This window comes from Copadichromis virginalis, linkage group LG17 (genome assembly GCF_057382275.1).
Source record: "Copadichromis virginalis isolate Kocher_CV1m ecotype Utaka linkage group LG17, C_Virginalis_male_GT1.1, whole genome shotgun sequence".
In the NCBI taxonomy this organism is placed as follows: domain Eukaryota; kingdom Metazoa; phylum Chordata; class Actinopteri; order Cichliformes; family Cichlidae; genus Copadichromis; species Copadichromis virginalis.
The window spans coordinates 12,635,113-12,661,862 of record NC_140634.1 but is presented as its reverse complement, the minus strand read 5'-3'; the positions used below and the strand labels follow the sequence as shown (position 1 = coordinate 12,661,862).

Below are 26,750 nucleotides of genomic sequence, written 5' to 3'. Positions count from 1 at the left end.
GGGGCACAAAGACACTTTTCTTTCTTATTCTCATTTAAAATGTCTAGCTTTTAATAAATAATTATCTGAATCTTACACCCAAAGTTTTAATCTTATATAAAATATATAGAAGTCCATTACTGTATATAGTAACTATTAAGTCTAATATGCCCTAGTAAGCTATAGTACTTTTTCCTTTGGGAAGGCTGTGCAGTCTGCAATTCTGTTGAAGAAAGATGTTGAATCTATGTAATTGTTCTTGAAAAATAATTTATTTCTGTGCATTTTTTTTCACACTGCATGAAATTAAAGTTGATTACGTCGATTAAGCATCATGAGGTGGAGGGTGGTTCCCTATTTTTTTTTTTTTTTGCTGGGAGTTTGGAACCCTATTAGTTAGGTTGCTTAATATTTCTGCTAAGTACTCTTTAAAATACTAGAATAGGGAGGATGGAGTAGGTTTAAGTTTATTAGATTGATCAGTGTTGCTGAACTATGAAATCTTTTGGGTGCAGTGTATTTTTTACATACAGGTATAACAGAATAGCTTTAGTGTTGTTGTTTATTTAAACTTCAGTATGAATTTATGCAAAGTGCAGCAAGATATTAAAAAAACAGTTTTATCTATTAAAAAACACACTATATCGGAATCATATCGGTATCGGCAGATATCCAAATTTATGATATCGTATCGGACATAAAAAAGTGGTATCGTGCCATCTCTAGTTAGAACTGGGCGATATGTTAAAATTATTGTTTCTCAACATCAGTCAGACAGGCATGCATTGCCTGTGTATTAATGGGGTAAGGCACCTCTGTATGAACAGTATCTCATATCTACTAATTCTATGAATTAATAGTTTATAATCATAACCACATGGAAAGGATTGGGTTTTTTTTTTTACATAGAAATTCTCACAATTATTTAAAGTCTTTGTGGATTAACTTGCTTTATTGGGGCAAAGCTTAATTTAGACTTCTGGATTGAGCATATGTAGAGGCTACGATGTATCTTGTCAGAAGTGAAGCTTATCCATTGTGATTGACAAGCCAGTAAGCATTCTGTTTCACAGTCTGAAAATATGGTGAAAAACTTAGCTCGAGACTCCATAACAGGACTTCACTAAACCAACAGGTGATGACATAGCAACCAAGAGCATCATTTATTGAGGTTTGGCCACTATGAGCACTAACGTCTGAGTCACACAAACCTACAGACCAGTCAGTCCTGGCAACCGCCAGATGCTAAGGAAAAATGTGTATTCCATAGCCAGTTGGCTAAAACCGTCTCGTAATTGCTTTGATCATTAGCATTTTGAAATGATGGACTTGTCTCCAAATACTGTCCTGCTCCTTTCTCTGCTGTGGCGAAAGTGTGAAAAGTGCAGTGCTGAATTCTCAAGGTGACAGACTTTGTCCAGTCACCTAACTTCAGTCTACACCATCTGCTTGCATGCTGCATGTTTTTCTCTGCTACCGATTTGTAGAATTTGTTTTGTAGTGTATTGCCATAAATGTGCATCTCTGTAACAAAGCAAAAGTTCAATAATTCATCAGCAGCACTGTGTAAAATAGATCGACCCCTTTGTGTCTTTAAACCTCCGTGCCTCTCTCTCACTAACCCAAAAGCCTGTGCCTGTTATTCTCTTTCCTTTGTCTCCGCAACGGCGCAAAGATGTCTAAGAAGAACACCCAGAGCTCTGTAGATGATCAGTCAGAGCATGGTCAGCCTCCCAGCCACTATCAGGTGGATCAGTCCACAAAGACCATGCTGGGTTGTAGAAAGAAGGCCGAGCCAGGCCAGAGAAATGGAGAGACCGCGTCGTCGTCTCCGGAGAGCGGCAGCATAAACGGAGAAGGAAAGCGTAGTGGCAAAAGCCGTCGCCGCAGAAAACGTTTGTCTAATCCTGAGAGCCGCCCAGAAGAAAAAGTCGACAAGCACAAGAGCGAGGAGAAAAACAAACAAAGCAGTCAGCCGTCTGATCACCTCTCTGGGTTGATTGGTCTGCAGTCTGAGTGCGCGAATGTGTGGTTTGAACGGAGCGTCTACGAGAGAGCAGAGAGCCTCTACCAGTGCTGGCTGGCAAGCTCTTCTAATGGGACCACCCAGTCGAACCGATCACCTCCATCCTCCGGGAAACAATTGAACTCTTCATCCACTGCAGCTCCACCTTCTGCTGACCCATCATGCAACCATGGTGACCAAGTGGCCTGCCACCATGTTGTACAAACAGTGTGGGTAAACAAGACGACATTTGACCAAGCAGAACGCCGCTTTGTTGAGGGGTCGATGCAGCCATCAGTTCCAAACTCTCTGGACCTTCAAGCTCCATCCAGTCGCTCCACTGCATCCAGAACACCTGATGAAGGATATCAGTCTCTAGCCCCAAGTCCTGCAACCCCTGTCATCCAAGCAGCCATCACACCAACCGTACGGCAATCAGTTAACGGACTGCCCCGCATCCCAGTGGAGCTGCTCAGAGACGTGTGGCTGGACAAACCACTTTATGACCGTGCTGAGGCAGCCTTTTACCAAAACCTGTATGGTAACAATTCCACCAAACGGTCCAGCTGCACTGCTACTTCCAGATGTAGTGACCACCCTCAAAGCCTTGTAGAAGAGGAAGAGGAGGAGGAAAACGAAGAAACTGTAGCAGAGGAAACACGTGTGGTCCCACAGGGAAAAGCTGAGGTCTTCCATGCTCTGCACCCGATACAAGAGGAAGAGGAGCCGGCTGAGCTCCCGGAGAAGGAAGAAGTAGCAGCTGCAGGAGTTCGCTATTTCCTCCATCCGAACAGTGAGCGGGTGTGGCTGGACAAGTGGCGGTATGATGCTGCTGAGAGCCATTTCCATGGTTGCAGTGGGAATAAAGCTGTGAAGAAGGAGCGCAGGCCAGAAGCAGAAGCCTCATCAGTTGCCTCGGCCGCCCCACTGAGGGACAAGTATGATCAAACCGGGAGAAGGGAACTGCTCCAGATGTTTCAGTTCATCTTTTGTTTTTTGGGTTTTTTGACCATCATATCACCTCCATTCTTTTCCCACATGAATTTGATTTTTCTTTCCTTTAAGCCATTCTTTGTCATTCATCTGTGTTCAATCTTTTCCTTATGCTTTTGTGTTTTGACTATCTGACCCATTGTTGTGTTTTACCATCCTCTTTTTTTTGTTATGCATTTGTATAGTTGGATTGGGGTGGCTGTTGGTGGAGAATAGCTGTTTAAAATTAAATTAAAATTAGTCTCTTACAGAATAAAAAGTCAGATTTTGTATTGGTGAAATCTCTGTATGCTGAGTGATTTTTAGTATAAGAATTAGTAATAATTTAGGCTTCATTTCCTTTTTCCCTGACCTTCTGTGTCCTGTTCATACATCCCTGTCTTTTCCTTCCCTGCTTTCTACTTTGTAGAAAAATGAGTGCAGTGGATTTTTTGGCCAAGGAAAAGATCTGGTTTGACAAACCACGCTATGACGAAGCAGAGAGGCGCTTCTACGAGCACATGAATGGCTCACCACAACCTACAAAGGTAACCACGCTGCCTTACAAGTTAAATCTTGTGCTTTAAGCTTTTAATCATCACATCTAATCTGAAACCATTGTACCATATTAATGTGGATTATTTACATCTTAAGTGTCTTTGCGTAGAGATTAGATTCTAACAGTGCATAGATTTTGTTTGTTCTGTTCTGTATTTGATCAAAACTGTATTATTCCACAGGCTGAATTTGAAGTTATATTTTATTGTAATTAAAAATAAATAAAGTAATACGTTAGAATATACCTTCTGTCTAAGGACGAATTTCAGCGTATCTTATTTGAGATTGTAATGTAAGTATATTTACATACAAATACTTAAAGGTAGATACAGGACATTTTTACTGGAAACAGAAAATAATTGTACTCTAAGTAACTTTAAGTACTACACAATTTCCTGGTAGTTTAGGGGGAAAACAAACAATTTTTCGCCATCTTATATCATTAGTATTTTGTACTTTTCAGGGCATTTTGGTATTATGAAGTGGATTAATCTTGCCTTTTTACATTATTATTTTTGTACATCATTATTGAATATTCATTATGTTGATTATTTATTTATTATTGAATTATTTTATTTATTTATTTATTTTTTACTTGCGCTGTACTTAAAATTATTTAGTATAATTATCTTTGTTTCCTGTAAAAACCTGACTTGTTAGCTCCTTATTCTAGTGTACCAACCTTAAATATTTGTATGTAAATATAATTACATTGTAATTTAAATAAATTACGGCCTTGGTCGCAGGCCACATTAAAATGTAAACATCTAAGTAGATCGCCACTGTAACATCTTCTGCTGGTTTTGGATTCTGAAGCCTTAATTTTGGGATTTTGGACACAACCATGTGTTTTGAGCCAGAATAATTAGTTGACTAATTAAAATGATACAAAAGGCACCTGCAGCACAAATCTGCTAGAGGTCTGGTTTGACCAGAGCTGTATAGATGCAGTTTTTTGTTTTTGTTTTTTTTCCTTTTTGTTTGTTTGTTTTTGGGGGGTGTAAATCAATCTAATATTTTGGAATGAAATGTTCTAATTGTGGAGTCTGTCCTTGCGTCATAAAGTCAGAGATGAATTGACACTGACAGCTGTTCGTTTTCTTGAAGGATGCTGGCGCCAACACCATTCTTCAGGACATTGCCCGGGCCCGGGAGAACATCCAAAAGTCTCTAGCAGGGGTAAGTATCATCGAACACGCTGTATTTCCATTTGATGGATAACATTGATGTGGTATTAAAAGTGCTTAAATTATCCAAGTACATGTATGCATACTAATATAATTTCACCAATCCCGACCATTTAGATCAGAGCATCCAGCCTTTTAGTTTTGGGGGTAGTGTCTTTCTCTTTTAAGTAAATGGAGATGACAAATTGAAATTGTCTTGGAAATAATTTCAAGTTATTCCAAAATGTAAGCTGTCTAATCTTAGCTTACATATTCACATAATGCCCAGTTCAGACTACTATCAGGCACTGTGATCATCATCTTTTTAAAAAGAAATAATAGTGCAGTCTGACATCGGCATAGCTCAAAAACTAGTTTTAATTTAGAAATAACATAGCTATAGTGCTATCATTTTATGGTGACAGTCTAATACACATAGGACCAGTTGCCCTCCTTTTCTCTGACTTTTCCTAGCTTTCATTTCCTTGACGGAGATGGATTAAACTAACTGATAAGGGAGATTTTGTTTGAGTTGAAGCTCTCTGTTGATCTGAAGGCTCTAAAGTGTAAATGTGGTTTAGTGTAAAAATGTGGTTGTAGTCTTTTATCTCTTCTGTGACCTCCGAGCTCTGTTTATTTCCTGTGGTTGCTCCAGTTGCTTTCTGTTCTGTGCTCCTCATTGCTCTCCTTTTGGCATGAACTTCAATAAATCCTGCTCCTTCCCTTCTCCTCATTTCCTTTCTTCCCTGAAATCTGGCCCCAAGCTGAAGACTACACTGTGTAACAGAGGGTCTGCTCAGCCTCCCATAAGCCAACATTCTCAGCTTGTAAGTGCCACCAAAGCTTGTGTGTCACTGGAAGCACCTCTGTCAGTGGACTTTGTTGAAAACCACACTTTACTGATCTGAATACCTCAGCTTACAGATGCCTTTTCTGTGCAGTTTCCAATTCAGACACAGTCACCTGCATATTTCTACTGGGGTCTGTAAACTGCTGCATACTTGTGCTGTCACTTTCTGGCTCTAGAGCCTGGCTGTTGAGACTGCAACCTGCTGTTTTCTCACACATGGGTGTTCTGTTTGATGAAACGACTAATATTCCACATCCTCCATCAGATGTTCTCATTAAACTGTATTGATCCCTCTCCGTTTCTGTCTTTGCGGTTCAGAGCACAGGCAGCAGCATCAGCAGCAGCTCGGCTGATCACGGAGAACTCGTTTCCCGCATCAAGAGCCTGGAGCTGGAGAACCAGAGCTTACACAAAGGTGGGTTTGTTTTCAGCTTTGATCAGGTGTTAATGCATTTTCCTTCTTTACTTACAGCAGAGCTATTTTGGTGCCCTCAGCTGAAGTTAAGTATTATTAGAACTGCAGCTAATAATGATCAAATGACTTTGACAGGATTTTTTTTTAAAAATACATGAAAATGGTGTCATCACACTTTTTTTCCCTAATCAACAAGCTCTCTAACTGCAAATGCAGGCACCAGTCTAGCAGACCTACAGAGCTGGAGACCTTTTGTAAAACAGAGACAAGTGAATGAACAGGATTAACTACTGATTTACATTTGATTGGTTGTAAAGTTAAAGGATTATTCAGTGCTGTTGTCTTAACTCTCACAGTGTTTGATCTGCTAGAATATGCATCACTTCTTTATTCATATTCACATGTTCCTCATTCATGCTAAACGCACTCTTGTATCTCATGTCTCTTTAGTGGTGGAGAACTTGAGGGCAGCACTTTCCAAACTGGAATGTCGGGTTGCAGTTTTGGAGAAGTCTCCTGCAGCCGTCAGCCCAGCTTCTGCTCCTCCAGTCCCTTATACAAACGTGAGTTTTTAAACATTCAACCAGCTTTCACCTTTTAGAATCCAGAGATGTTTCTACTCTTTTAATTTTCTTCAGGGCACCGCTGTCCAGCAGAAGACCAGCACCCCAGCTAAAGAGGAGGAGGAGGATGACGACGATGATATTGATCTGTTTGGTAGTGATGAAGATGAAGAGGCAGACAAACTCAAAGAACAGAGATTGAAAGAGTATGCAGAGAAAAAGGCCAAGAAGCCTGCCATCATCGCCAAGTCCTCCATCTTATTGGATGTCAAACCTGTAAGTCTGCTCTGTCTGAGCCCGGTCATAGGTCAATTATTTAAAAAAGAAAAAAAAGCTCACTGTCTGTTTTTTCTGCTTCTTTTAGTGGGATGATGAAACAGACATGGCGAAGCTTGAGGAGTGTGTGCGCTCAGTACAGGCCGACGGTCTGTTATGGGGGACGTCCAAACTGGTTCCTGTTGGATACGGCATCAAAAAGCTCCAGATTGCGTGTGTGGTGGAGGACGACAAAGTGGGAACAGACATGTTAGAGGAGGAAATCACCAAGTTTGAGGATTATGTAAGTCTTGTTCAATACAATAACAGACTAACTGGGCATCCAGAATTTAATAATCACAATAGCAATCACCCCACTAAAACCCCCAAAATCAAATGATGCTCTAGTGACAGTAGGAAGGGAGAACACTCAAACTGCTGGAAAGACCTAAAGAACCAGGCTCATGGAGGGACAGCCATCTGCTGCTGAAATCCAAATCGCATTAACTTGCAATAGTAAAACGGCTAATAGACAAAGCCACCGTTTCCCCTCTACTCCTCCTTACTCTTTTAATGCTAATTTTAATTACATATATGCATTTTTTTATCATTAAAATGTAGGTAAACATACTCAAACATAGAAATTAAAATAGATTAAAAGTATCAGAGAAGCTGGAGTGAACAGATTAGGTTCAGTGAGGATGGCTCACCTAGGAAAATAAGAGCAGTGTGTCAGAATCATCACATTATCTGCCACAGTCAGCACACTGCTGCCACCTTGAGGCAGAAAGGGACAAAGTGAAGCTGAAAGACTCCATAACACGAGCAGTTGTACAAGAACAGTTTGAGTCATTTTTTTTCTTCAGGGTGACATCAGGAACAGTATCTCATGCAGTTACTCGCTGTCGTGAATAATCCTGGTACACTTGCATTTTTTTGCTTTATTTTAGGTCCAGAGTGTCGACGTAGCAGCATTCAACAAGATCTGACCCCGTCCTCTTCATGTCTTCATGTCATGCCTTGATTCTCTGCTGATTGTGTCAACGGTTAAAAATAATAATAATAAAATAACCTCTTGCACTGAACCTAATTTCTCTGTTTCTCGTATTTTGATGGAGGTCTCAGAGCAGATGGATTTAAAACTTGCTGCATGGCTGAATGTGGTATTCAGCCATTCCAAGAGGAATGTGAAAAAAGATGTCTGAGGTGAGGGGTGTACCACAAAGCAAGCTTATTGGACAGCACTTTTCTTTTTTATCTTTTTAGGTAGGTGTCTGTGTTTTTTAACCTGGCTGGAAGATCCTAGTGATGCATAGTAAAATAATAAAGCAGGTTATGTTGAGGCTTCAAGTTCCACATTTCCACAGACTCTTCACAAAAAATGCATGTTTTATTGGTTTCAAGTTGCAGCTGCAGATACACAATTACAGATAAAAAATGAAAAATTAGAAACTGTTACCTCTCTGTGGGCTGTTGATTAATATTCACTTGCAATTTCACTTAAACAACAAACAAAAAAACAATTTGATTGGAGGATTGTAGGACCACTCCCACAGTCTATCGCCATTTGTCTTCATTTTGTGCACAAGAGAATCAAATCATGCATTAAAAGCCACACAGACACTAAAGCAGAAAGCCTGGTTTCATCAAACAGCTAATATAAAGAAGACTGGCTGTGTTACAATACAAAAGGTGATAGTAGAGCTACACAGCAGGATAGAGAGGCTTGTTGAAGTTTTCCTCCACCCTGTGCAGGACATGGACCTCTGTGTTACAAACTACAAGCAGTGTGAGTAAGAGAAGCTGGAGGTGTAGTAGTGCTCATTCAGTGTCAGACAGGTGCAAGTCACACTCCAGGAGATCATTCCTCCTGTTTAACCAGTTTACTCACACAGCAAAAAAAAAGCATCTAATTCTGCCATGTTTCCCACTTTTGACAGAAATGTGTTTCCATGGCTAAACTGCTACTCCCAAGCCGCCACCAAGCACAAGTGTCAGATGTAGTGGTGTAAAGTACGCTGCCACTGGTCTCTGGAGCAGTGAAGATGTGTTCTCTGGGGTGAGGAATCAGGCTTCTGTCTGGCAAACCAATGGGCGAGTTTGTCCTGGCAACCACCAAAACCAATGGTAGTTGTCTGACTGCATTGCGCAAAGTGTAAAGTTTCAAAGGTGGCGTGGGATTGTTGTTCAGGAGTTCGGGCTTGGCCCCTTAGTTCCAGTGAAAGGAACTCTTATTTTTCAGCACACCAAGACATTCTGGACAATGTTTAGGGATGGTCCCTTCCTGTTTCAACATGACTGCACACCAGTGCACAAAGCAGGTCCATAAAGACATGGACGAGTGTGTTTGGTGTAGAAGAACTTGACTGGCCTGCACAGAGTCCTGACCCTGATAGAACACCTTTGGGATGGATTAGCGCGGACACTGAGCCAGGACTTCTCATCCAACGTCAGATTAACAAGAAAGCTGGGATAGTTTATTTTATATTAAATTTTTTGTTCACTCAAATAGAAGATCTGTCTCTCTCTTCCACTTCTGATCACATACATATGAAGGATTCAAATGTATGTACACACAGTAATGTAAACTGTAAGAGCAGCTCTTATTTGGTGATGTTTACAGCGACGTTTTCATTTAATCGCAGGATTTTCACCCCCGTGTCTTGCTTTAACCAAAGGTACCTCTTATGATGATTCACTTTCGCTAAGTTAGATCTTTTTATATATTTTTCAGATTTCAAACCTTTTAAAACCCAGAGAGGAAAGTTAGGGTGAAGTCAGCTTGTCCCCCTGAGTGATGTGACTCCCAGAGCTTATTAGAGAAACGGTAGAGAAATGATAAATAATAATGAAGCATTATCATCACTGTGATGGATTTCTGAATTTCAAGGAGTCAAACACACAAGAGTTTCAAAGTTTGAAATTCCACGTGTGCTCATATTTTAGATAAAGTTGTGGAAGTTTTCAGAGGCTTGATGTTCTGTTCAGTTCATAGTAACATTTATTTGACTTACTAGTGAAATATGCTTATTACTGGTTTAATACAATTTTATTATTCATTATTTATTTAATGAAAGTGATTCTGGGCCACTTAGTAACCTTTTGAGGATGCAATGCTTTCACTTGTCCACTAGATAGAACTATTTAGCCTTGTATTATATTGGCTGGGTAGGAAGGTCACCCAGAGACACAGACTAAGGTGAACTTGCCAGGTAAGATAACATGTAAAACAGATACATTTTATTCATCCCAAAGTTGGGAAATTCCTTTCTTACAAGGTGGGTTAAAAACATCAAATATAAAAACAAATATTTTAACATATGTACCTCAATAACAATAAAATCCAATAAAGCATTTTTTAAAACGAGGTAATAATTAACCTGAAATAAACTAAAAATACAATAAATAAAACCAACATTAAATATAATTACAATCTAATTATAATGGCTTAAACTAGGACAGTTAAAATGCAGAGAACATTACCCTTGAGTTCCTAGTTGGAACTTGATAGCTGGGCAGCGCAGCCTGACAGACAGTTATCTGTCTCTCTGTGTTAGCCTGTAAGAAAAACAATAACAGCCGATGACAGGGTGTGCCAGCAGAGCAAACCAAGGGCAAAGAAGTCTTCATGCACCAATGAATCTCTGAAACCAACTTCATAGCGTTAACTTAGAGGTAAAATGTGATCCCTTGACCTGTGCAGCAACATTTGTCATTGGATCATTGGTGCAAAATGTAACACATCTATAACTGAAATTAATTAGTTTTTGAAACATAAAACTTCTTGTTTGAAACAAACAAGCTAGACGTATATAAATCAAGAAAAAAAACTTCTAAATTGATCCAGTGGTTGAAATTCTTTCATAAAATAATTGTTATCCAAATGGGAATGATTGTCAAACTAGAAAACTTTGAAATTTTTTAAATTCAAGTTGCCAATAAATTAATGGTGCCAGGGAGACATGTTTTTAAATTTTGATGCTTTTATCTATTTTTGAAAGATTGTTTTTGGTCTTAACAAATTTTGAGATGTATGCTAACAGTAGCAAGATAATTAGCCTATAAAAGACAATGCTAACATGCTAAAAATTTAAAAGCTAAACTATTGATCTGACATGTTCTCTCTTCTGGTTTACTGGCTCAGCAAGCTATCACTTAAAGCAAACGTATGCTAATGCATTTTTTGGCATATAGGCTAATCACTTGCTATCTCTAAATCCAAAGTAACTGATATAAACACATAAGCTAGTCAGGAACAATTTAAGTTTGTAGGAATATGTGCATGTTATGGAGCAATATATTTAGAGTGTTGGGGCTAGACTTCACCAAGCATTGTGTTATCATTTTGTAAGAAGGGTGACTAATTGCACTAAACAGTCTGAACAAGATTAGTGTGTTATGAGCCACATGCATACATGTCTGTAGCGTTCTTCAGTATTTACCATCTTAGCTCCATAATGGGTTAAAAAAAAAAAAGAGTCTCTCTGCTTCCTGTAAACTGCTCCAATCTGGTGCTTTCATTCTTTTTTTCCCAGTATTTTTGTGAGGTATGTGATTATTTTTACTTGAATCCTGAGGGAACCCCATTTAATGGCAGTTAATAAATGTATCTAAACTAGTTTAGGGATTTATATCTACCACTGGAAAAAACAAAGCAAAACAAAAAAAGTAACAAAAGCTTTCACTTTTCCCTCCACTGGGAGCTTGACTTTAAATGAGATGTTGATTTGCGCTAGAAACAAATGAAACAATTATACCTCACTGACAGGTTTCTGCCTCTCTTCCCTGAAGAAAAATAAGCTTTAAAGAGCCAACAGTGAATTTAATGGCTTGTTAAAATACAGGGTTTTTGTAGCAGCAGAGCCCCTGCGGCCTGTTTCACTTTGCAGACAGACTAATGTTGCCTCAGCTAACAGCCTGTCTGTCTGATTATCTGTCTGTGCATCCTTTGACAACCTGCTCCCTATAAAGGAGGCCCCGTCTGGGCTTTGAAAGGTTGCAATGGGCCCATGATGGCAGATGGATGAATGGATCGATGCAGTAAAGACTGGGAGGTTGTGAAGCAGATGTACTCAGAATAGCTTCACAACATCTGTCTTTCGGTCAGTCATGAGTGACCCAAACAAAAGTCAAAGTCAAACAAGACCAAACACCAAACACACACGAGAGCATTTACTGTCTGAGGCATCATCAGCCCCAGGAGAAAGAAAGGCAAAGGAGAGGGTGGAGGGTGAAGAAGGAAGGAAAGAAAACCCCCAGAGACTACCACTCCACTGGCAGATTTGAGCAAAGTGAGAAGAAAAGAGTATTAGTATAAATAACATAAAATGCATGTTTTTTTTTCTCTTAATTACTATCTTTAAGAAACGCATACAAAGCACGTCATGCTGTGGAATGAATGTGAAAATGAAATTGTTGGCCTAGTTTGCTGGAGTACCAGGAGTAGTTCTAATTCAAACATTTTTCCTAATATATCCTTTATTTGTATATATACACACTCACACACACACACACACACACACACATATATATATACACACACACACGCATATATATATATATATATATATATATATATATATATATATACATATATATATATGTGTGTGTGGCAGGCAGGATTTGGAGATGAGAGACGGGAGATAAGCTAAAATAAAATCAGCTTTGATGCTGCACTCAAACAAAATACACAACAAATATATATATATATATATATATATATATATATATATATATATATATATATATTTATTTATTAGGGGTGCAACGATACACAAAATTCACGGTTCGGTTCGATACTTTGGTGTCACGGTTCGATATTTTTTCGATACAAAAAAATGTTCATGCCTTTTTAATTTGTCATTTATTAAAATTATAAATATATATTTTAACTCAAAAGTACAGTTTTTAAATTGAATGTTGCTGAAACAAACGTAATTAAAAAAATAAATATCTGATTGAGGAATCACTCATCTTTGGAAAAGAGAGTTTATTACAGAGAAATGGCTCTTTCCAAAATAAAAGCTATACTATACGCTTCTTCTGGGCTATATTCTCAGCAGCATATTGTAGCGGGTCAGGGCTGTTCGGGGTTCTGTTTGTACAGTTATGTTTTGTTTATGTGTGTCCTTCCGGGGTCAGAGGGCGCCCTGTGTGTTGTTGTTGTTGTTGCTGTGCTGTTGCCGCGCTGAGCAGTTAGCTAGCGGCAGTGTTCTTCTGCAGATGTCAATAAACGGCTGTGCTCCCTGGCTAGCTCACGGGACGCAAGACCAAAGGACACCTCCGTCTCCTCCTTGTCTAAGCTCGCCACATTGGTGTCAGAAGTGGGATGATGGTGGCACCCCATGTTCTGACCCGAGTGACTTTCCCCCCGCGGGTCGTGACCGGCCGGTGCGCCAAAAGAAGGCACCTGGACATTTGCAGGACTTTGTGTGGGGTAATGGGGTCGTCGGGGACGACTGACCCTTTAGGTGGGGGCTATGTAGCGGGTCAGGGCTGTTCGGGGTTCTGTTTGTACAGTTATGTTTTGTTTATGTTGCCATAGTGACGGGTGACGCCGTCTCGCTGCGACGGTGTGTCCTTCCGGGGTCAGAGGGCGCCCTGTGTGTTGTTGTTGTTGTTGCTGTGCTGTTGCCGCGCTGAGCAGTTAGCTAGCGGCAGTGTTCTTCTGCAGATGTCAATAAACGGCTGTGCTCCCTGGCTAGTTCACGGGAAGCAAGACCAAACGACACCTCCGTCTCCACCTTGTCTGAGCTCGCCACAATATTAAACATATCAGGTTCTCATAAGGAGAATCATGTGCTAACGGCTGTCTAAATGACTCGAGTAAAGTTTGTAGCATGCATGCTTGTTGTTTTTGTCTGCTTCCACTTGTCTTTGTACTAGGATGATGTTGGCGTAAACGCGCAGTCATATTCGTTGTGTTCCCACTAGTGCTGTCAGCGTTAATCTCGTTGAAATGACGTTAACGCCACAACACGGCAAATCTCCGTTAACGAGCTACCCCTGATCTTCCGTGTGTGGGGCTAGACGGCCAACACGTTAACGAGCTAACTGCGCTAACACACTAGTTCCCACCCATGTAATTGAGCATTGCGTGGCACATCCAACATACTGTTTTACTTTAGTCCATGACTCGCTTACCTTCAGAAGGTCCTGAGTTCAATTCCACCATCAGGCCGGGGTCTTTCTGTGTGGAGTTTGCATGTTCTCCCCGTGTTTGCGTGGGTTCTCTCCGGGTACTCCGGCTTCCTCCCACCGTCCAAAGACATGCAGCTTGTGGGGATAGGTTAATTTATTAATCCAAATTGTCACTAGGTGTGAATGTGCGAGTGAATGCGAGTGTGAATGGTTGTCTGTCCCTATGTGTTAGCCCTGCGACAGACTGGCGACCTGTCCAGGGTGTATATACACATATATATATATATATATATATATATATATATATATATACATATATATATATACATATATATATATATATATATACATATACCTACATATATATATATATATATATATATATATATATATATATATATATATATATATACATATACATATACATTAGGGGTGCGATATTGAACTGTTCGATACAGTGCTTTCGGTTCGGTACGCATATGTATCGAACAATACAACATTTGTAATTTATTTTATCAATTTTCCTTCTGACGATGCTGTCTGTGTGGAGCGCTCAGTGAATCTGTGTTCGACTACTCCGCCTAGGCTGCACTGTCGAGCGCAGATCCACTGAGCGCTCCACACAGACAGCATAGTCAGAAGGAAGAGCACAGGGCAAGCTAGCGAGACAGAAGTTAAGCTCTACTTGCAACAGGCAAATTGACCCTCATTCAGATCTGGCGTTTGGAATTATTTTGGTTTTCATGTGACGTATGACCCTGAAGGTAAGCGAGTCATGGACTAAAGTAAAACAGTATGTTGGATGTGCCATGCAATGCTCAATTACATTGGTGTGAACTAGTGTGTTAGCGCAGTTAGCTCGTTAACGTGTTGGCCATCTAGCCCCATGCACGGAGCGATCGGCGGTAGCTCGTTAACGGAGATTTGCCGTGTTGTGGTGTTAAGGTCATTTCGACGAGATTAACCTGAAAGCACTAGTGGGAACACAACGAATATGACTGCACATTTACGCCGACATCATCCTAGTGCAAAGACAAAAACAACAAGCATGCTACTAACTTTAGCCGAGTCATTTAGACAGCTGTTAGCACATGATTCTCCTTATGCTGCTGAGAATATAGCCCAGAAGAAGCGGATAGTATAGCTTTTATTTTGGAAAGAGCCATTTCTCTGTAATAAACTCTCTTTTCCAAAGATGAGTGATTCCTCAATCAGATACAGGGCTTGCAATATCGCTAGCCCGACGTCCCGGAGCTAGCGATTTTTTCAGTCGGGCTACCAAAATCTATCTCTTCCCTGCCCGTCGGGCTATTGTAGGAAAAATATATGTCAATGCTTTTGCATTCTTTCAGAAATGTAGCTGGGTAATTATGTCATTGGCATCGGTGAGCCACTGTCAATATGTGACATATTGAAGTCGCGTTTGAATTTGCGCTTGTTTTTTTGCTTTCACTTTGCAATCGTGCGAACTGTGTATAGAGAGCGACAGCACTGATCTGTGAGTGATGATAATTTGTGCACCAATTCCTCTGACATCGTCTTATTAATCGTTAGCTTACTATGCAAACATGACAAGTGAAATCTCCCGCAGCAAGCTTAAACATGTGAGAGGTTGATCGCGCAGAGAATCGCTGAGCTTATGTGAGTGCGTGTGTAAAAGCATTTCAGTTCTGCTGAGCCAAATAAGACAGGTCAGGGTGAAGAAGTGACAGCCAAATAAAAGCTTACCACAAAACGGAGAAGTTATGACAAATCAGACTATAAGGCAAAAAGAAAGTGCAGCTTTATGGTTTCATGGACAAAATAATTTCTGTGGCTGCAATATGACGAGCTATATAACCAGGGCTGCACATAAGTGGTCCGCAGGTGCGCATTCGCTGTCAAAATAAAAAACGCGCACAAGGGTTAGGGTTAGGGTTAAATTTAAAAACTGTACTTTTGAGTTAAAATATATATTTATAATTTTAATAAATGACAAATTAAAAATGCATGAACATTTTTTTTGTATCAAAAAAATAGCGAACCGTGACACCAAAGTATCGAACCGAACCGAACCGTGAATTTTGTGTATCGTTGCACCCCTAATATACATATATATATATATATACATATACATATATATGTGTATATATATATATACACATATATATATATGTGTATATATATATATGTGTATATATATATATGTGTATATATATATACACATATATATATACACATATATATATATGTGTATATATATATATATATATATATATACACACACACATATATATATATATATATATATATATATATATATATATATATATATATATATATATATATATATATATACTTGTTGTGTATTTTGTTTGAGTGCAGCATCAAAGCTGATTTTTTTTTTAGCTTATCTCCCGTCTCTCGTCTCCAAATCCTGCCTGCCACACAGCCATTCATGGCAATCAGTGCTTTTCTACAGTCAAAAGTCCACAAGTTTTTATAAGATCCACAACACCAGTAAGTGAAATTCATCCCAAACCATGACAGAGCCCCCAGCATGTTTTACAGATTTAGACACTCACCTCTCTCCTGATCTCCTCTGTACATACTTGAACCAGCAATTTCCAGTTTAGATTCACTACTCCATATCTGTTGCCTGTAATTTGACATACCTAAGCCTCCCCCCCATTTCCTGAGAATGGTTTCTTGACAGCCATCAAGACTGAGACTGTTTCTGATGAAGCTTCAGTGAACAGTAGATGATTCTCTCAGCTCGTGTATCAGGTCCTTGCTGGATTTTTACCCCCTATTTCTGAAAAAAAAAAAAAAAAAAAGACTTTCAGATACAGTTCATCTGCTGTGGATAGTTTTTACACCGGCAACTTCTTTTGTCCTTCACTCTTCCAGTTTCTTCACATTTTCAGGACGCGCTACAGCCCATGCTGAAATATGTAGGTTTTTGGCTAGTAGCTCTTTTTGAATCACCTTGTTGTTGCAAAGATACTATTTCATGCTTGTCAAACCATGTTATCTTTATCATTTTTCATAGATGTACTAAAGAAATGAAACAAATCATGTTTTTTTTTTTTGTGACAGGCTGCAATTACAATACAATTTAAACTTGTTTCTTCGGTAAGTTGTCTGTTATGTGTGGACACAGCACTGGTTCATCTCTTGAGTTTGATGCTTTTTTATGCGTGAATGATTTATATGTCAGTGGTAAGGGGCTTCACAAACAACCAGAAAGTAAAATAAACATTCCTCTAAAAACTATAATTATAATTCATAACAAACCCCATGACTCTAAATTACCAACATTACCCTGTAATTATTCAGAACTGGTGTAACACTGATAGTATTGTTTACCTGTTCCTCGTGACAGTTAAAATGTAGATAATGATGACTGTCAGCTTTAAAGCAAAGGAGAAACAAATCATACTAATTTATATGTTAGTTACTTGCAAGGTATTTTAAAAAGACAGACGCTATAAATGATCTCATGATATGGCTCATAAATATTATCTAAGTATCCAAAAATAATATGATATAATTCAATTCAGTTTTATTTATATAGTACCAAATCACAACAGCAGTCACCCCAAAGCACTTAATATAGTCTGCACCCTTATAGGTAATGTGTAACTGCAATATAAGAAGCATCTTCTTGAAAGGTAAGCACTACCTTTCAAAATACCAACGTTATATTTTCTTGTGTCTTTTTCTTTTAAAAACCTGGTGATTAACTGACTGGAACCCCCCAAAACACCAAAAAACATAAGTAATAAGCTGTACTATCAGGGACTGCCATGATTTTTATTATGAGTGCACATAAGCGTAACATCGTAAAAAAGAAAACACTTGAATCTAATGCTGTTTCATCAGTGTGATGTTCATTCAGCAAACATCTCACTAAAAGGCAGTTTAGGAACTGTTTGTTCACTTACACTGAATAACAAAACATTTCAATAAGCAATAATCTGCGAACACCAGGGACACTTGAGAACTTTGGAAGAACACTTCTGGTGCGCTGTTGTGTTGCAGTTGCTTTTGTTAAGAGCAACAAGCAGCTTTAATGGGGACAGTTTTGGTTTTACAGTGTGGCTAAAGCTGGTTTGAGGCTTTGTTTGCCTGACAGGGGCAACAGAGTCCTTTTCTTACCTCTCTCTCTCTCTCTCTCCCTCTCTCTCTCTCACACACACACACACACACACACACACACACACACACACACACACACACACACACACACACACACACACACAAATAAAAAACTTCAATCTTTTCCCATGCTGATCAATAAACGTGATAAGAACTCTATCCTGCCAGTTGGCAGTGACTAATGGGTTGGAAAACATGTTTTCTCTTGAGGGTCGAGAGTGCTGCCCACATATGAGAAACACACAGAGGATGAGAAAACTTTTGTACGTGTTCAGCGTGATGAGATCCCAGACAAGTTTGTTCACTAACCACAAACGATCCAAGCCACACTGTGAGGACCTGGTGTGTTTGTAGGCATAAAGAAAGTCAGAGATCAATGGCTTAATAACAACACCAGAGTTAATATTCATCAGGGTGTTCTCAGGGGCCAAGCTTTGGTTGAAATGCTAAACTGGTACAATGTTTTTAAAGGTACAGTGTGCAAAATCTCACCACTAGATGTCAGGAGATTGCAAATTGCAGTCAACCAATTCAAGTCCATGACTCTAACTATGGTGGCTCCTAAAGGACAAATACACAAACTGTTAGCCAGCGTTACTGAAACTGTCTGTTTTTTAAGTCTAACATAAGCTGACATTATGTTAGCAATTGTGAAAATAGATAAATGTTTTAGAACCGTGACTTCAGTTCAAGAGATAAGCCTTTAGGTGAGGAGGTGAACATGAGGGTGGAATGAGAGGAGTGGTGATGGGGGATAAAGACAGAATGAGAAAGACGCGTCATACAGCTACAAATGTTAAATGATCAAAAATTGTTTGAAAGAGTTTGTGAACTTTAAATTAAAAGTAACATATAAGTCATACTACGTGTGTGGCCATTCTCTAACCACACACATATCCACATTTAGGCAGAATATCCATCTCAGTCCATCTTAGTTACTGTATTTAAAATGCTGGGGCAATGTGGCGGCTTCCACAAACTGATACCTGCTCCCATTTACTTTTAATGGATTAATTCTAAGTTTATGAGAAAACATCAATTTGTTATGCATTAATCACTGTATATTTACGAGTAAAACATTCTGGTTTTCTATTAAGTCATCTTTAAAAAATTACTGACTGTGCCTTTAAAGCCAAGTAGCACTAAAACACCGGTCACATCATATACTATTACATAATTAACTGACTCAGTTACTGCTACCTGACTTAGAGAGGGGCAAGGGTACTTTACTTTTTTAGATCATACAGTCTGAGTGTCGATATAATGGAAAACCAGGGAATGGGCTAAATGGACCGGTAGTTACAGAAGTGATTGTTTACTCTGAGCACCTGCTCACAGCTGATTTCAAAACACCAAGACTGTGATGGCATAAAAATATTCAAATCCAGGCTTTGTGAAAGGACTTTACAAATCAGCGGGTGACATAATGCTTGCTACATCCTTTTTTTCCACTGTAAAACAAAAAGAATGAACTCCTGCTGTGGCCTCACAGGTTCAGTGCTTATCATTTCCTAACTACTTTCCTTTGCGCTGCCATGATTGGTGGAGGCAGGCCGTGCGGAGGTGTGTGTGTTGGATCCAGGTGTGGACACAGGCGAGGAGACAGAACTAACTTTAACAAAAGGCGAGCCTTTATTATGGCTGATACAGGGGGCAACATAAAGCAGCACGGGCAGTGGCGAAACTAAAGTAGAACCTACACTGGGAAAACTAAACTAAGAAAACTGTGACTTAACTATGACAAAGTAGGAAGACTGGCAATGACTATGAGCAGGACCTTGTGCAGAGTGCATGATGAAACACATGAATCACTTACAGGAACATGAACTGCACAACAATCCTGAAACCCATTAACCTGACATGACATGAGGGATGTAACACAGACGACGTGACGCTGACAAAAAGAAACACGGGACTTAAATACACTGAGGGATAACGAGGGAAATGAGACACACAAGGAGAGCACGGCTGGGAGTAATCTGACATGACAAGACCAAGGGGAAGCGAGACTCAATACATTGACATGGGACACAGACTTTCAAAGTAAAACAGGAAACATAACAGACGCAGACTTGACTAGGGAATACAGCAGACCATAGAACACAGAAACAGAAACCAAAAGACTAGAAAAGATAAACTATGACAAAATCAAAATTCAATAATGATACAAAACTCAAAACACTGGGTCACCGACCCAGGACCGTGACATGCGCAGGTTAACTCAATACAAAGACACCCTGCCACCCCATCACTGGCTCTGGACCCCCATGTGCCACCTTATTTGAAAAATCCTAGAAAAGCTCCTGTTTAAAACTACAGTTAATAGTTGCTAAGAATATACAATAGACATTTAATGCACTGTTAATAATGAGTTTACTAATATCTACCCTCTGTTCAAGAAGCTGGAATCCCCCAGGCTACAAAGTAAAGCTATCCTGGAAAAGGTCATCTTCATAGTCAGAAGGCAGGACGATTTACACCGACTACTCCTCCTTACAAAAATGTCTCTTAGCCTACTTTTAGAAAGAATTTGGCTGTTATTGTGGCACAGCTGTGCACCCTTTCATCAGTTTGACACATACCTCTTCATCACAGGGCTGGAGTCAGTGAGCAAACTTTTCTGATGTCCTAGCAGCAAGAAGCATCTGCGAAGACACTGCTCGTTTCATCAGATAATAGAACAGCCTGTATTACATATCATATTATGGCTTCACGCTCACTATGGGATTTATTTTTGATAATCAATGTGAACATCTATTCACTTTCACAACGCTCTGAAAGGCATTCATGGAAGAGCTCATTTGTAGAAGCAGCAGCTTTGTTCTGTCTGTCCTAATTTTCTTTTCAAATCTCTCCGTGCCTTGTAGACCGGCTCATACAAATAAGGCTGTGATGGAAAGAACATACTGTGGATGTACTCATGAAGGCTCAGTCAGACCCAGCCTGTGCTTTGGAGCACAATGCGGCAAACTCACAACATAGGTGTCTATGAGGTGGACTGCACTATAGACAGTATATAAAAGATTGCCATAGCCACTGGGATATCACAGACTGGTTTCAGACTTTGTGTTGTTTTGGAGGCATAACATTATCTTTTTGGATGCAGCTATGCTGATACTAGAGCCAGAAGTGATCATAACTGGACAACACAGTTATTAATTAATGCTAGCAAGGTTGTTTAGCATGCTGCACCAAAAAAAAAAAACCAAATTAGCTACAGCTGCCTGTGTTAAGATGCCTGTCATATTTTGTATTTTAAATACATAACGGCGGTACATGTATTCCGTTACTCCCCAACACTGCTACCAAGTTGCAATATGTGAAATATAAGCTCAAGCTATGCAGAGTATCTCAGCTCAATCTCAGTTTGAGTAACTACATAAAAATTAATCTTTCGAGAACAACCGCAGCATGACCTTCGTTCATACTGCTGGGGGCGCTTCCTTATACAAAACTAGCTGAGAAGCTCAGCAGGACACAGCAGAGAGAAACTTGTTGGGTCGAGAAACTGCACCCAGCTATCTCGCGCCCTAGATGATTCATTATGCATGAAGGTCTGGGTTCTTTTGTAGAAAATCAATAAGTGCATCACGTCTGAATTATTAAACAGCAACAAGACCTGCACACACGTCTGAGCTGACCGGTTGTTTACACCAGGGGTGGCCAGTGACCAGGAGTTTCACGAATTAGGACAAACATAGATGAATTAAACATCAGAGCGGTTTCCGCTCTAGAATCCCCGCCACCGCCGCGCCTCTCAGAGCGTATGATCCATCAAACAGAGTAAGGACACACGGGGGCCCATCGACGCTGACTGATGGAACTGATAAGGATGAGAGCTCTGTGCAAGCAGTCACTGAGTGGCAGGCGTGAGCCGAAGGAAAGACAAAACACAGACTATTCCCAGAACAAATGATGAAGAAAAGGTCTTGTTAAGCTTTGAAAAAGACACAGAAGACAAAAAGTGGTTCATGATTAAGTCTATTTTCAGATTGGTTTTCTCAGAAGATTACAGCCATTGGAGGAATTATTTCCCCACTTAAAAAAAAAAAAAAAACTACATTAGGAGGATAAAAGGCAAAAAATTATTGAATCATTTTGATTTTTCATTATAAAAAAAGAGACAGTCACATAATTTGCAACAGTTAAAGCAGAATTGCTAAAAGGTCCCAGTCTTCGGGCTTGTTTTGAAAAAGCCTCCACGTGCAGCACTCAGCTTCCTTCATTCATCATGTCTGCTGAAATCATGTCGACCAGCGTTGAAAAGACAAAAGCAAGACACGAAGTCACAGACAAAGGGTGGTCATTTTCTTCCTCTCCATTTATCAAATTCTGCAGCAGCTAAATAACGCAGATTGCCTCAAAATAAATCTCTTTCCTTCATTTGTTAGAGCAACAAAGTGATTAGCATTTTCACAGAATTTTCAAAAATAGCCTTACAACATTTCCATAAAAAGTACACTGCTCCTCCTTCATCAGCAAATAAAAGAATTCAGCTTTTTAGTGTTTGTGTCCTCGTAAAGCTGCTCGTTTGCATTCTCTGAACTAATGATCGCGTTGCATTGCTTTTACCTTCTGACTCAATCCGAGTGGCTGTTATCAATCCGTTCCTGCGTGTTTGTTAGATCACATCAAAGCCTCTCTGATAAGTGGTTCATCTCCGTGCTGAGAGACACTTGGCTTATCATCGACAAGTTACAATTTTTAATTTAGGGTGGTTTTTGTTTCATTTAGGGACCGATGAGCTCTACATAAACATGAAAAAAAAAAAAGAGTTTTGGTCGTTACTTGACAGATTTCAGTTTTTCTGAGCCATTTAAAGTGGGCAGGGCTTCTGCTCACGTTTCATACAACAGATTTATATTCTTGGACTCTACTTCAGAGGTTTTGTAATATTTGCTGTTCAAGAAAATCCTCATTTACCTCATGCTGGTGCAGCTCATCAGGCCAAACACAAGCCCTCCCCTCACTTTAAGCCACATTCCTTCTGACTGGTTGCCTCTCACAAACAGTAAGTTTGTACAGTAAGTGGGTGGGACTTAAATGACCATATTAGGGATATCTGACATCATCAGCCTTAGCTATCCTCTATAACAAACTGCTTTGGTTTAAGAAACCCATTTTAATAATGGTGGCTATATTTTCCCTGCTCATGCTGTACACCAGTGTTTGTCAGTAGTTATGTTTTTTTGTAATAGTAAATGATACTTTTTCACTCTTGCATCTACCTAAAAGGGTCAGTTTACACATTTTCTTTTTTCTTTTTCTTTTTTTTTTTAAAAAAAGCTACTTTTCATTTCCACCTGTCATCTGCCACTCTCACTTCATGAGCAATGCTCTGGGTGCTGAAAACAGCAGAAAATCTCCACAGTGTCTTGCAGGTTGCTTGTTAAAGCTAATGGGACAATTATGTTTTGTGACTTGGGTGAAATAACTCTTTAATGGGAGACATCAGCTGCTTTATTGTGGTGGTAGATGGCAGTAAGACCAAGTCAGAGAGAGACAGACTGAGACAAAGCTTCCTTTATCTATTTCTCTTTAGCTCCAACATTCCTCTCATTCTGCCGGGCACGACCTGACCATGACCAACGCTGGCTGTGCCTCTGTCTCGCTGTCCTCTGGGAGCTCTTTGATATTTTTAGTGTATCCCTACAAGGACAGCAGGTCACTCACTGAGGCCACTCGCAGAAAATGGGTTCTTTTCAGTGTCTGGGCATTGGGATCTTTGTGTTCACTTTCCACAGTTCAAAAGTCCACTTTAATCCACTCGCACAGATCTGCAGAACAGATGCTCACACAGTAGTGTTATAAAAATACAGCTTTGCTTGTGCTACAATAACCATGGCAACTTGATTGTGCTACTCTTACAGTGATAAAAAAAACCCTTTCTGAGTCAGAAAGTTTCAAATGCGAACTGCTACGACAAAGGTATTAATACACAGGCTTTGGGTTCTTTTTTCCAGAGCCGATGAAGTGAAAGTAAATGAGAGAGATTCTCTTCTGCAGAAATCTTCGCTCCTGCTTTCTCACTAAAATAATGTGACAAAAAACAGCATGTCTGACTGAGCTTCTGTCTTTGGTCTGTCACTTAATGATCTGCTCAAATAAAAACGCACCTCTTTCATCTCTTTCTGCTGACAGCTAATTATCCTGCTCCTCCTCAGCTCAGAAACAACTTTCCAGCAGCCCTCCCTCCAAAAGCTGCCCGTCCCTCCACCCGTCTCTCTTTCGACTCTCCATCAGGATTTTGTGGAGATCACTGGAATTCGCTTTCAGTTCAGCCACAGCGGGAAGATGATTTTGGAAATCTTTATCATGTTGGTGTTTCAGTTATGGTCAAATTATGAGCCTGGATCCAAACACACAGCTCCTTCGCCTTCCAGGCAATCAAATTTTTATGGTACAAACAGTTGCTGAGTCACAACAATTCTGCAAAGATGAGTGGTTCAAAATTCCTCCACAGAGCTGTAAAAGACTCATTGCCAGTTATTGCAAACGCTTAATTGCAGTTGTTGTTGCTAAGGGTGGCCCAACCAGTTATTAGGTTTAGGGGGCGAACGCTTTTTTACACAGGGCCATGTAGGTTTGGATTCCCGCCCCCCTCCCCGAGCTTGGTTCTGCCGGACGTTACGTCTCACTCAAGTGCTTTCTCATCAGATGTCGTCTGATTGTTGGGATTTCTCTCTGTAATTGTAGGGTCTTCACCTTACAAGAAAAAGCGCATCGAGGTGACTGTTGTTGTGATTTGGCGCTATATAAATATAACTGAAACAAAAGTTTAAGTGTGTTCCAAAAATCCATTTTGGAGAAAGTTCTCTTCCAGGTTGGCTCAAGAAGGAACAGGAATAATTTCTTTAGGGTGAAGCTGAGGGTCAAAAGGCTTCGCCCTCCTGCAGTAGAAAGTGCTGCGTGACATTTCATATCGACTGAACTGAAAGGAAATTCCTCGCTAACCTTTTCCATCTTACACATTCACATCCTTTCCGCCTCTCCACCCCTCACTTCCGTCTTCTTTTCCCGAGCCTGCGCCTAACTCCTAACACTTGAGTTTTGTGTTAAATGAGTCTAAATGTACATTATATTGCTGTATAACTTTGAGCTGCAGCAGCGTTTGTATGATTTATACCAAAAATGCAATGAAATGTCCCTTTAAATAGAGCGAAAATATCGTGGTGCTAAATACAATAGTGTTTTATCTTAATACTGATAAAATAATATAAAATTTAATGTTTGTGGTTACACTTGCCAATAACTGTCTGTAACATTTTAGCCCATTTAAAGGATATTTCATCTCACTTAAAACATTCATTGTTACATCATCATTACATTACTGAGGAAGGCATGATATGTTAGACACCTGATATACATAAGAAATACACAGTGAATAAATCAGAAGCATTAAAAAACTGCACAAAAAAGAGTCCCGCTTATTTCCTCTGTTGCTGCTCATTCATTGTCTCATGCTGGTCAGTTTTTGTTTTCATTCATTAACAAGATTCTTGAAGCGCCCAGCTGACCTCAGATCAGCCGTGTTAGAAAGCAAGGCGTAATTACCGTGACCTTTCAGCTAATCGCACATCCGGAAATCAGATTAAAAAAAGATAAAGAGCCCTCGGTTCTGGAAGTACGTGTTCTCTTTTCCTAAAGTAAAGCCCAGAGAAGATCGAGTTGAAAAATTGAAAAGTGGCAGTGAATTTTTGATTTGCAGTACTCGCTGCAGTCTGTTTGAATTACCTCCACACACATTTCTGGGATGGACACTAAGAGAAAAACTTCAAATTCTTTTTGAAATCTACTGAACTGGTTATTTGGCCGCAGCTCTGTGTGTTACTCAAACGACAGCAGGTCTGGATGGTGCTCCATGTCTTCAGTGCTCCCTCCAGTGGCTTTGCTACAGGGGGCGCCATTCCCCAGCAGGACATCCTCGCCCAGGCTGATGCGGCAGGGAGTTTTGCCCGAGCAGGGAGTGGAAGCCAGCCGCGAGTCTGGCCCCGGCGCCTTCTGCCAGATATCGCATTGTTTGGCTTTGGACTCCAGAGGGGGATCTTTATTGATGAGGTCTGGTACAGAGAGCTGGAGCTGGAGCCTGTGTTCATCCATGCCTTCATCAGAGCTTCCCACTTCTACGCCATCCTCTTCTCCACCTATCACTGTATCCACGTTGTCATTGATCTCAGCTGTCTCAGAATCAGCTCCGGGTTTCCTCTCTGCTGGGCCCGATGGCCTCTTTTCCTCCTCCTTTCCCTGTTGCTGCTCCTCCTCATTCCTTATCTCCTCCTGAGTGATGGGGGATGTCTTCTCAGGGGAGGAAGGGAAAGAGGAAGAATCCACAGGGTCGGGGGAGGAGACCACGGGGTCAGAGGAGATCATCATGTCCTGGGTCGTCTTCAGTGCTCGAGGGAGGCGCTTCTTCCCCGATGGGGGTGGAGGGTCCAGCCGAGGGAAGGAGTCAAAGGAGGTGATGTGGCTGGAATAGAAGAGAGGAATAAAGGTAGGGGGAGAAAAGGGAAAATGGAGATTAAGGGAGGCAACGAAAGACAGACAGAGAACGTTTAAGTGGTGACTACAGTTGAAACTTCTGCCATATGCTGCCACAAAGAAGAAATCGATTCCTAAACATATTTTATGCTGATGAAGTTTAGCTGCTTGAATTGACCAGAGCTGTTCAAGCTTAAACAGCATGTTTACAGCCTCATGACTCCCCTTG

General features: G+C 40.2%; 2 protein-coding genes across 5 annotated transcripts in view; one reads left to right on the top strand and one right to left on the bottom strand.

The window, feature by feature from the left end:
- Positions 1 to 1,654: 1,654 nt before the first annotated feature.
- LOC146689058 (uncharacterized) lies at positions 1,655 to 7,848 on the top strand. Of its 2 annotated transcripts, XM_085436385.1 has the most exons (9): positions 1,655 to 2,922; positions 3,387 to 3,504; positions 4,622 to 4,693; positions 5,445 to 5,507; positions 5,849 to 5,945; positions 6,396 to 6,508; positions 6,584 to 6,784; positions 6,873 to 7,067; positions 7,714 to 7,848. In XM_085436385.1, exons 1-9 carry the CDS (start codon positions 1,655 to 1,657, stop codon positions 7,750 to 7,752), a joined length of 2,166 nt encoding a protein of 721 aa, XP_085292511.1. In that variant the 3' UTR covers positions 7,753 to 7,848. The 2 variants fall into 2 exon arrangements, with proteins under 2 accessions (XP_085292511.1, XP_085292512.1); XM_085436386.1 differs by lacking the exon at positions 5,445 to 5,507.
- Positions 7,849 to 22,006: 14,158 nt separating this feature from the next.
- nos1apa (nitric oxide synthase 1 (neuronal) adaptor protein a) overlaps positions 22,007 to 26,750 on the bottom strand; it is a 249,641-nt gene continuing 244,897 nt past the window's right edge. For all 3 annotated transcript variants that reach the window (XM_085437187.1, XM_085437188.1, XM_085437189.1), the window contains exon 13: positions 22,007 to 26,510. In XM_085437187.1, coding sequence (XP_085293313.1) covers positions 25,871 to 26,510 — 640 coding nt within the window. In that variant the 3' untranslated portion in view covers positions 22,007 to 25,870. The remainder of the gene's footprint in view (positions 26,511 to 26,750) is intronic.

Coding starts and splice junctions, on each gene's coding strand:
- LOC146689058 (XM_085436385.1), top strand. CDS start 1,655: ATGTCTAAGAAGAACACCCAGAGCTCTGTAGATGATCAGTCAGAGCAT. Junction 3,505..4,621: donor GCTCACCACAACCTACAAAG/GTAACCACGCTG, acceptor GTTTTCTTGAAG/GATGCTGGCGCCAACACCAT. Junction 4,694..5,444: donor TCCAAAAGTCTCTAGCAGGG/GTAAGTATCATC, acceptor TCTGGCCCCAAG/CTGAAGACTACACTGTGTAA.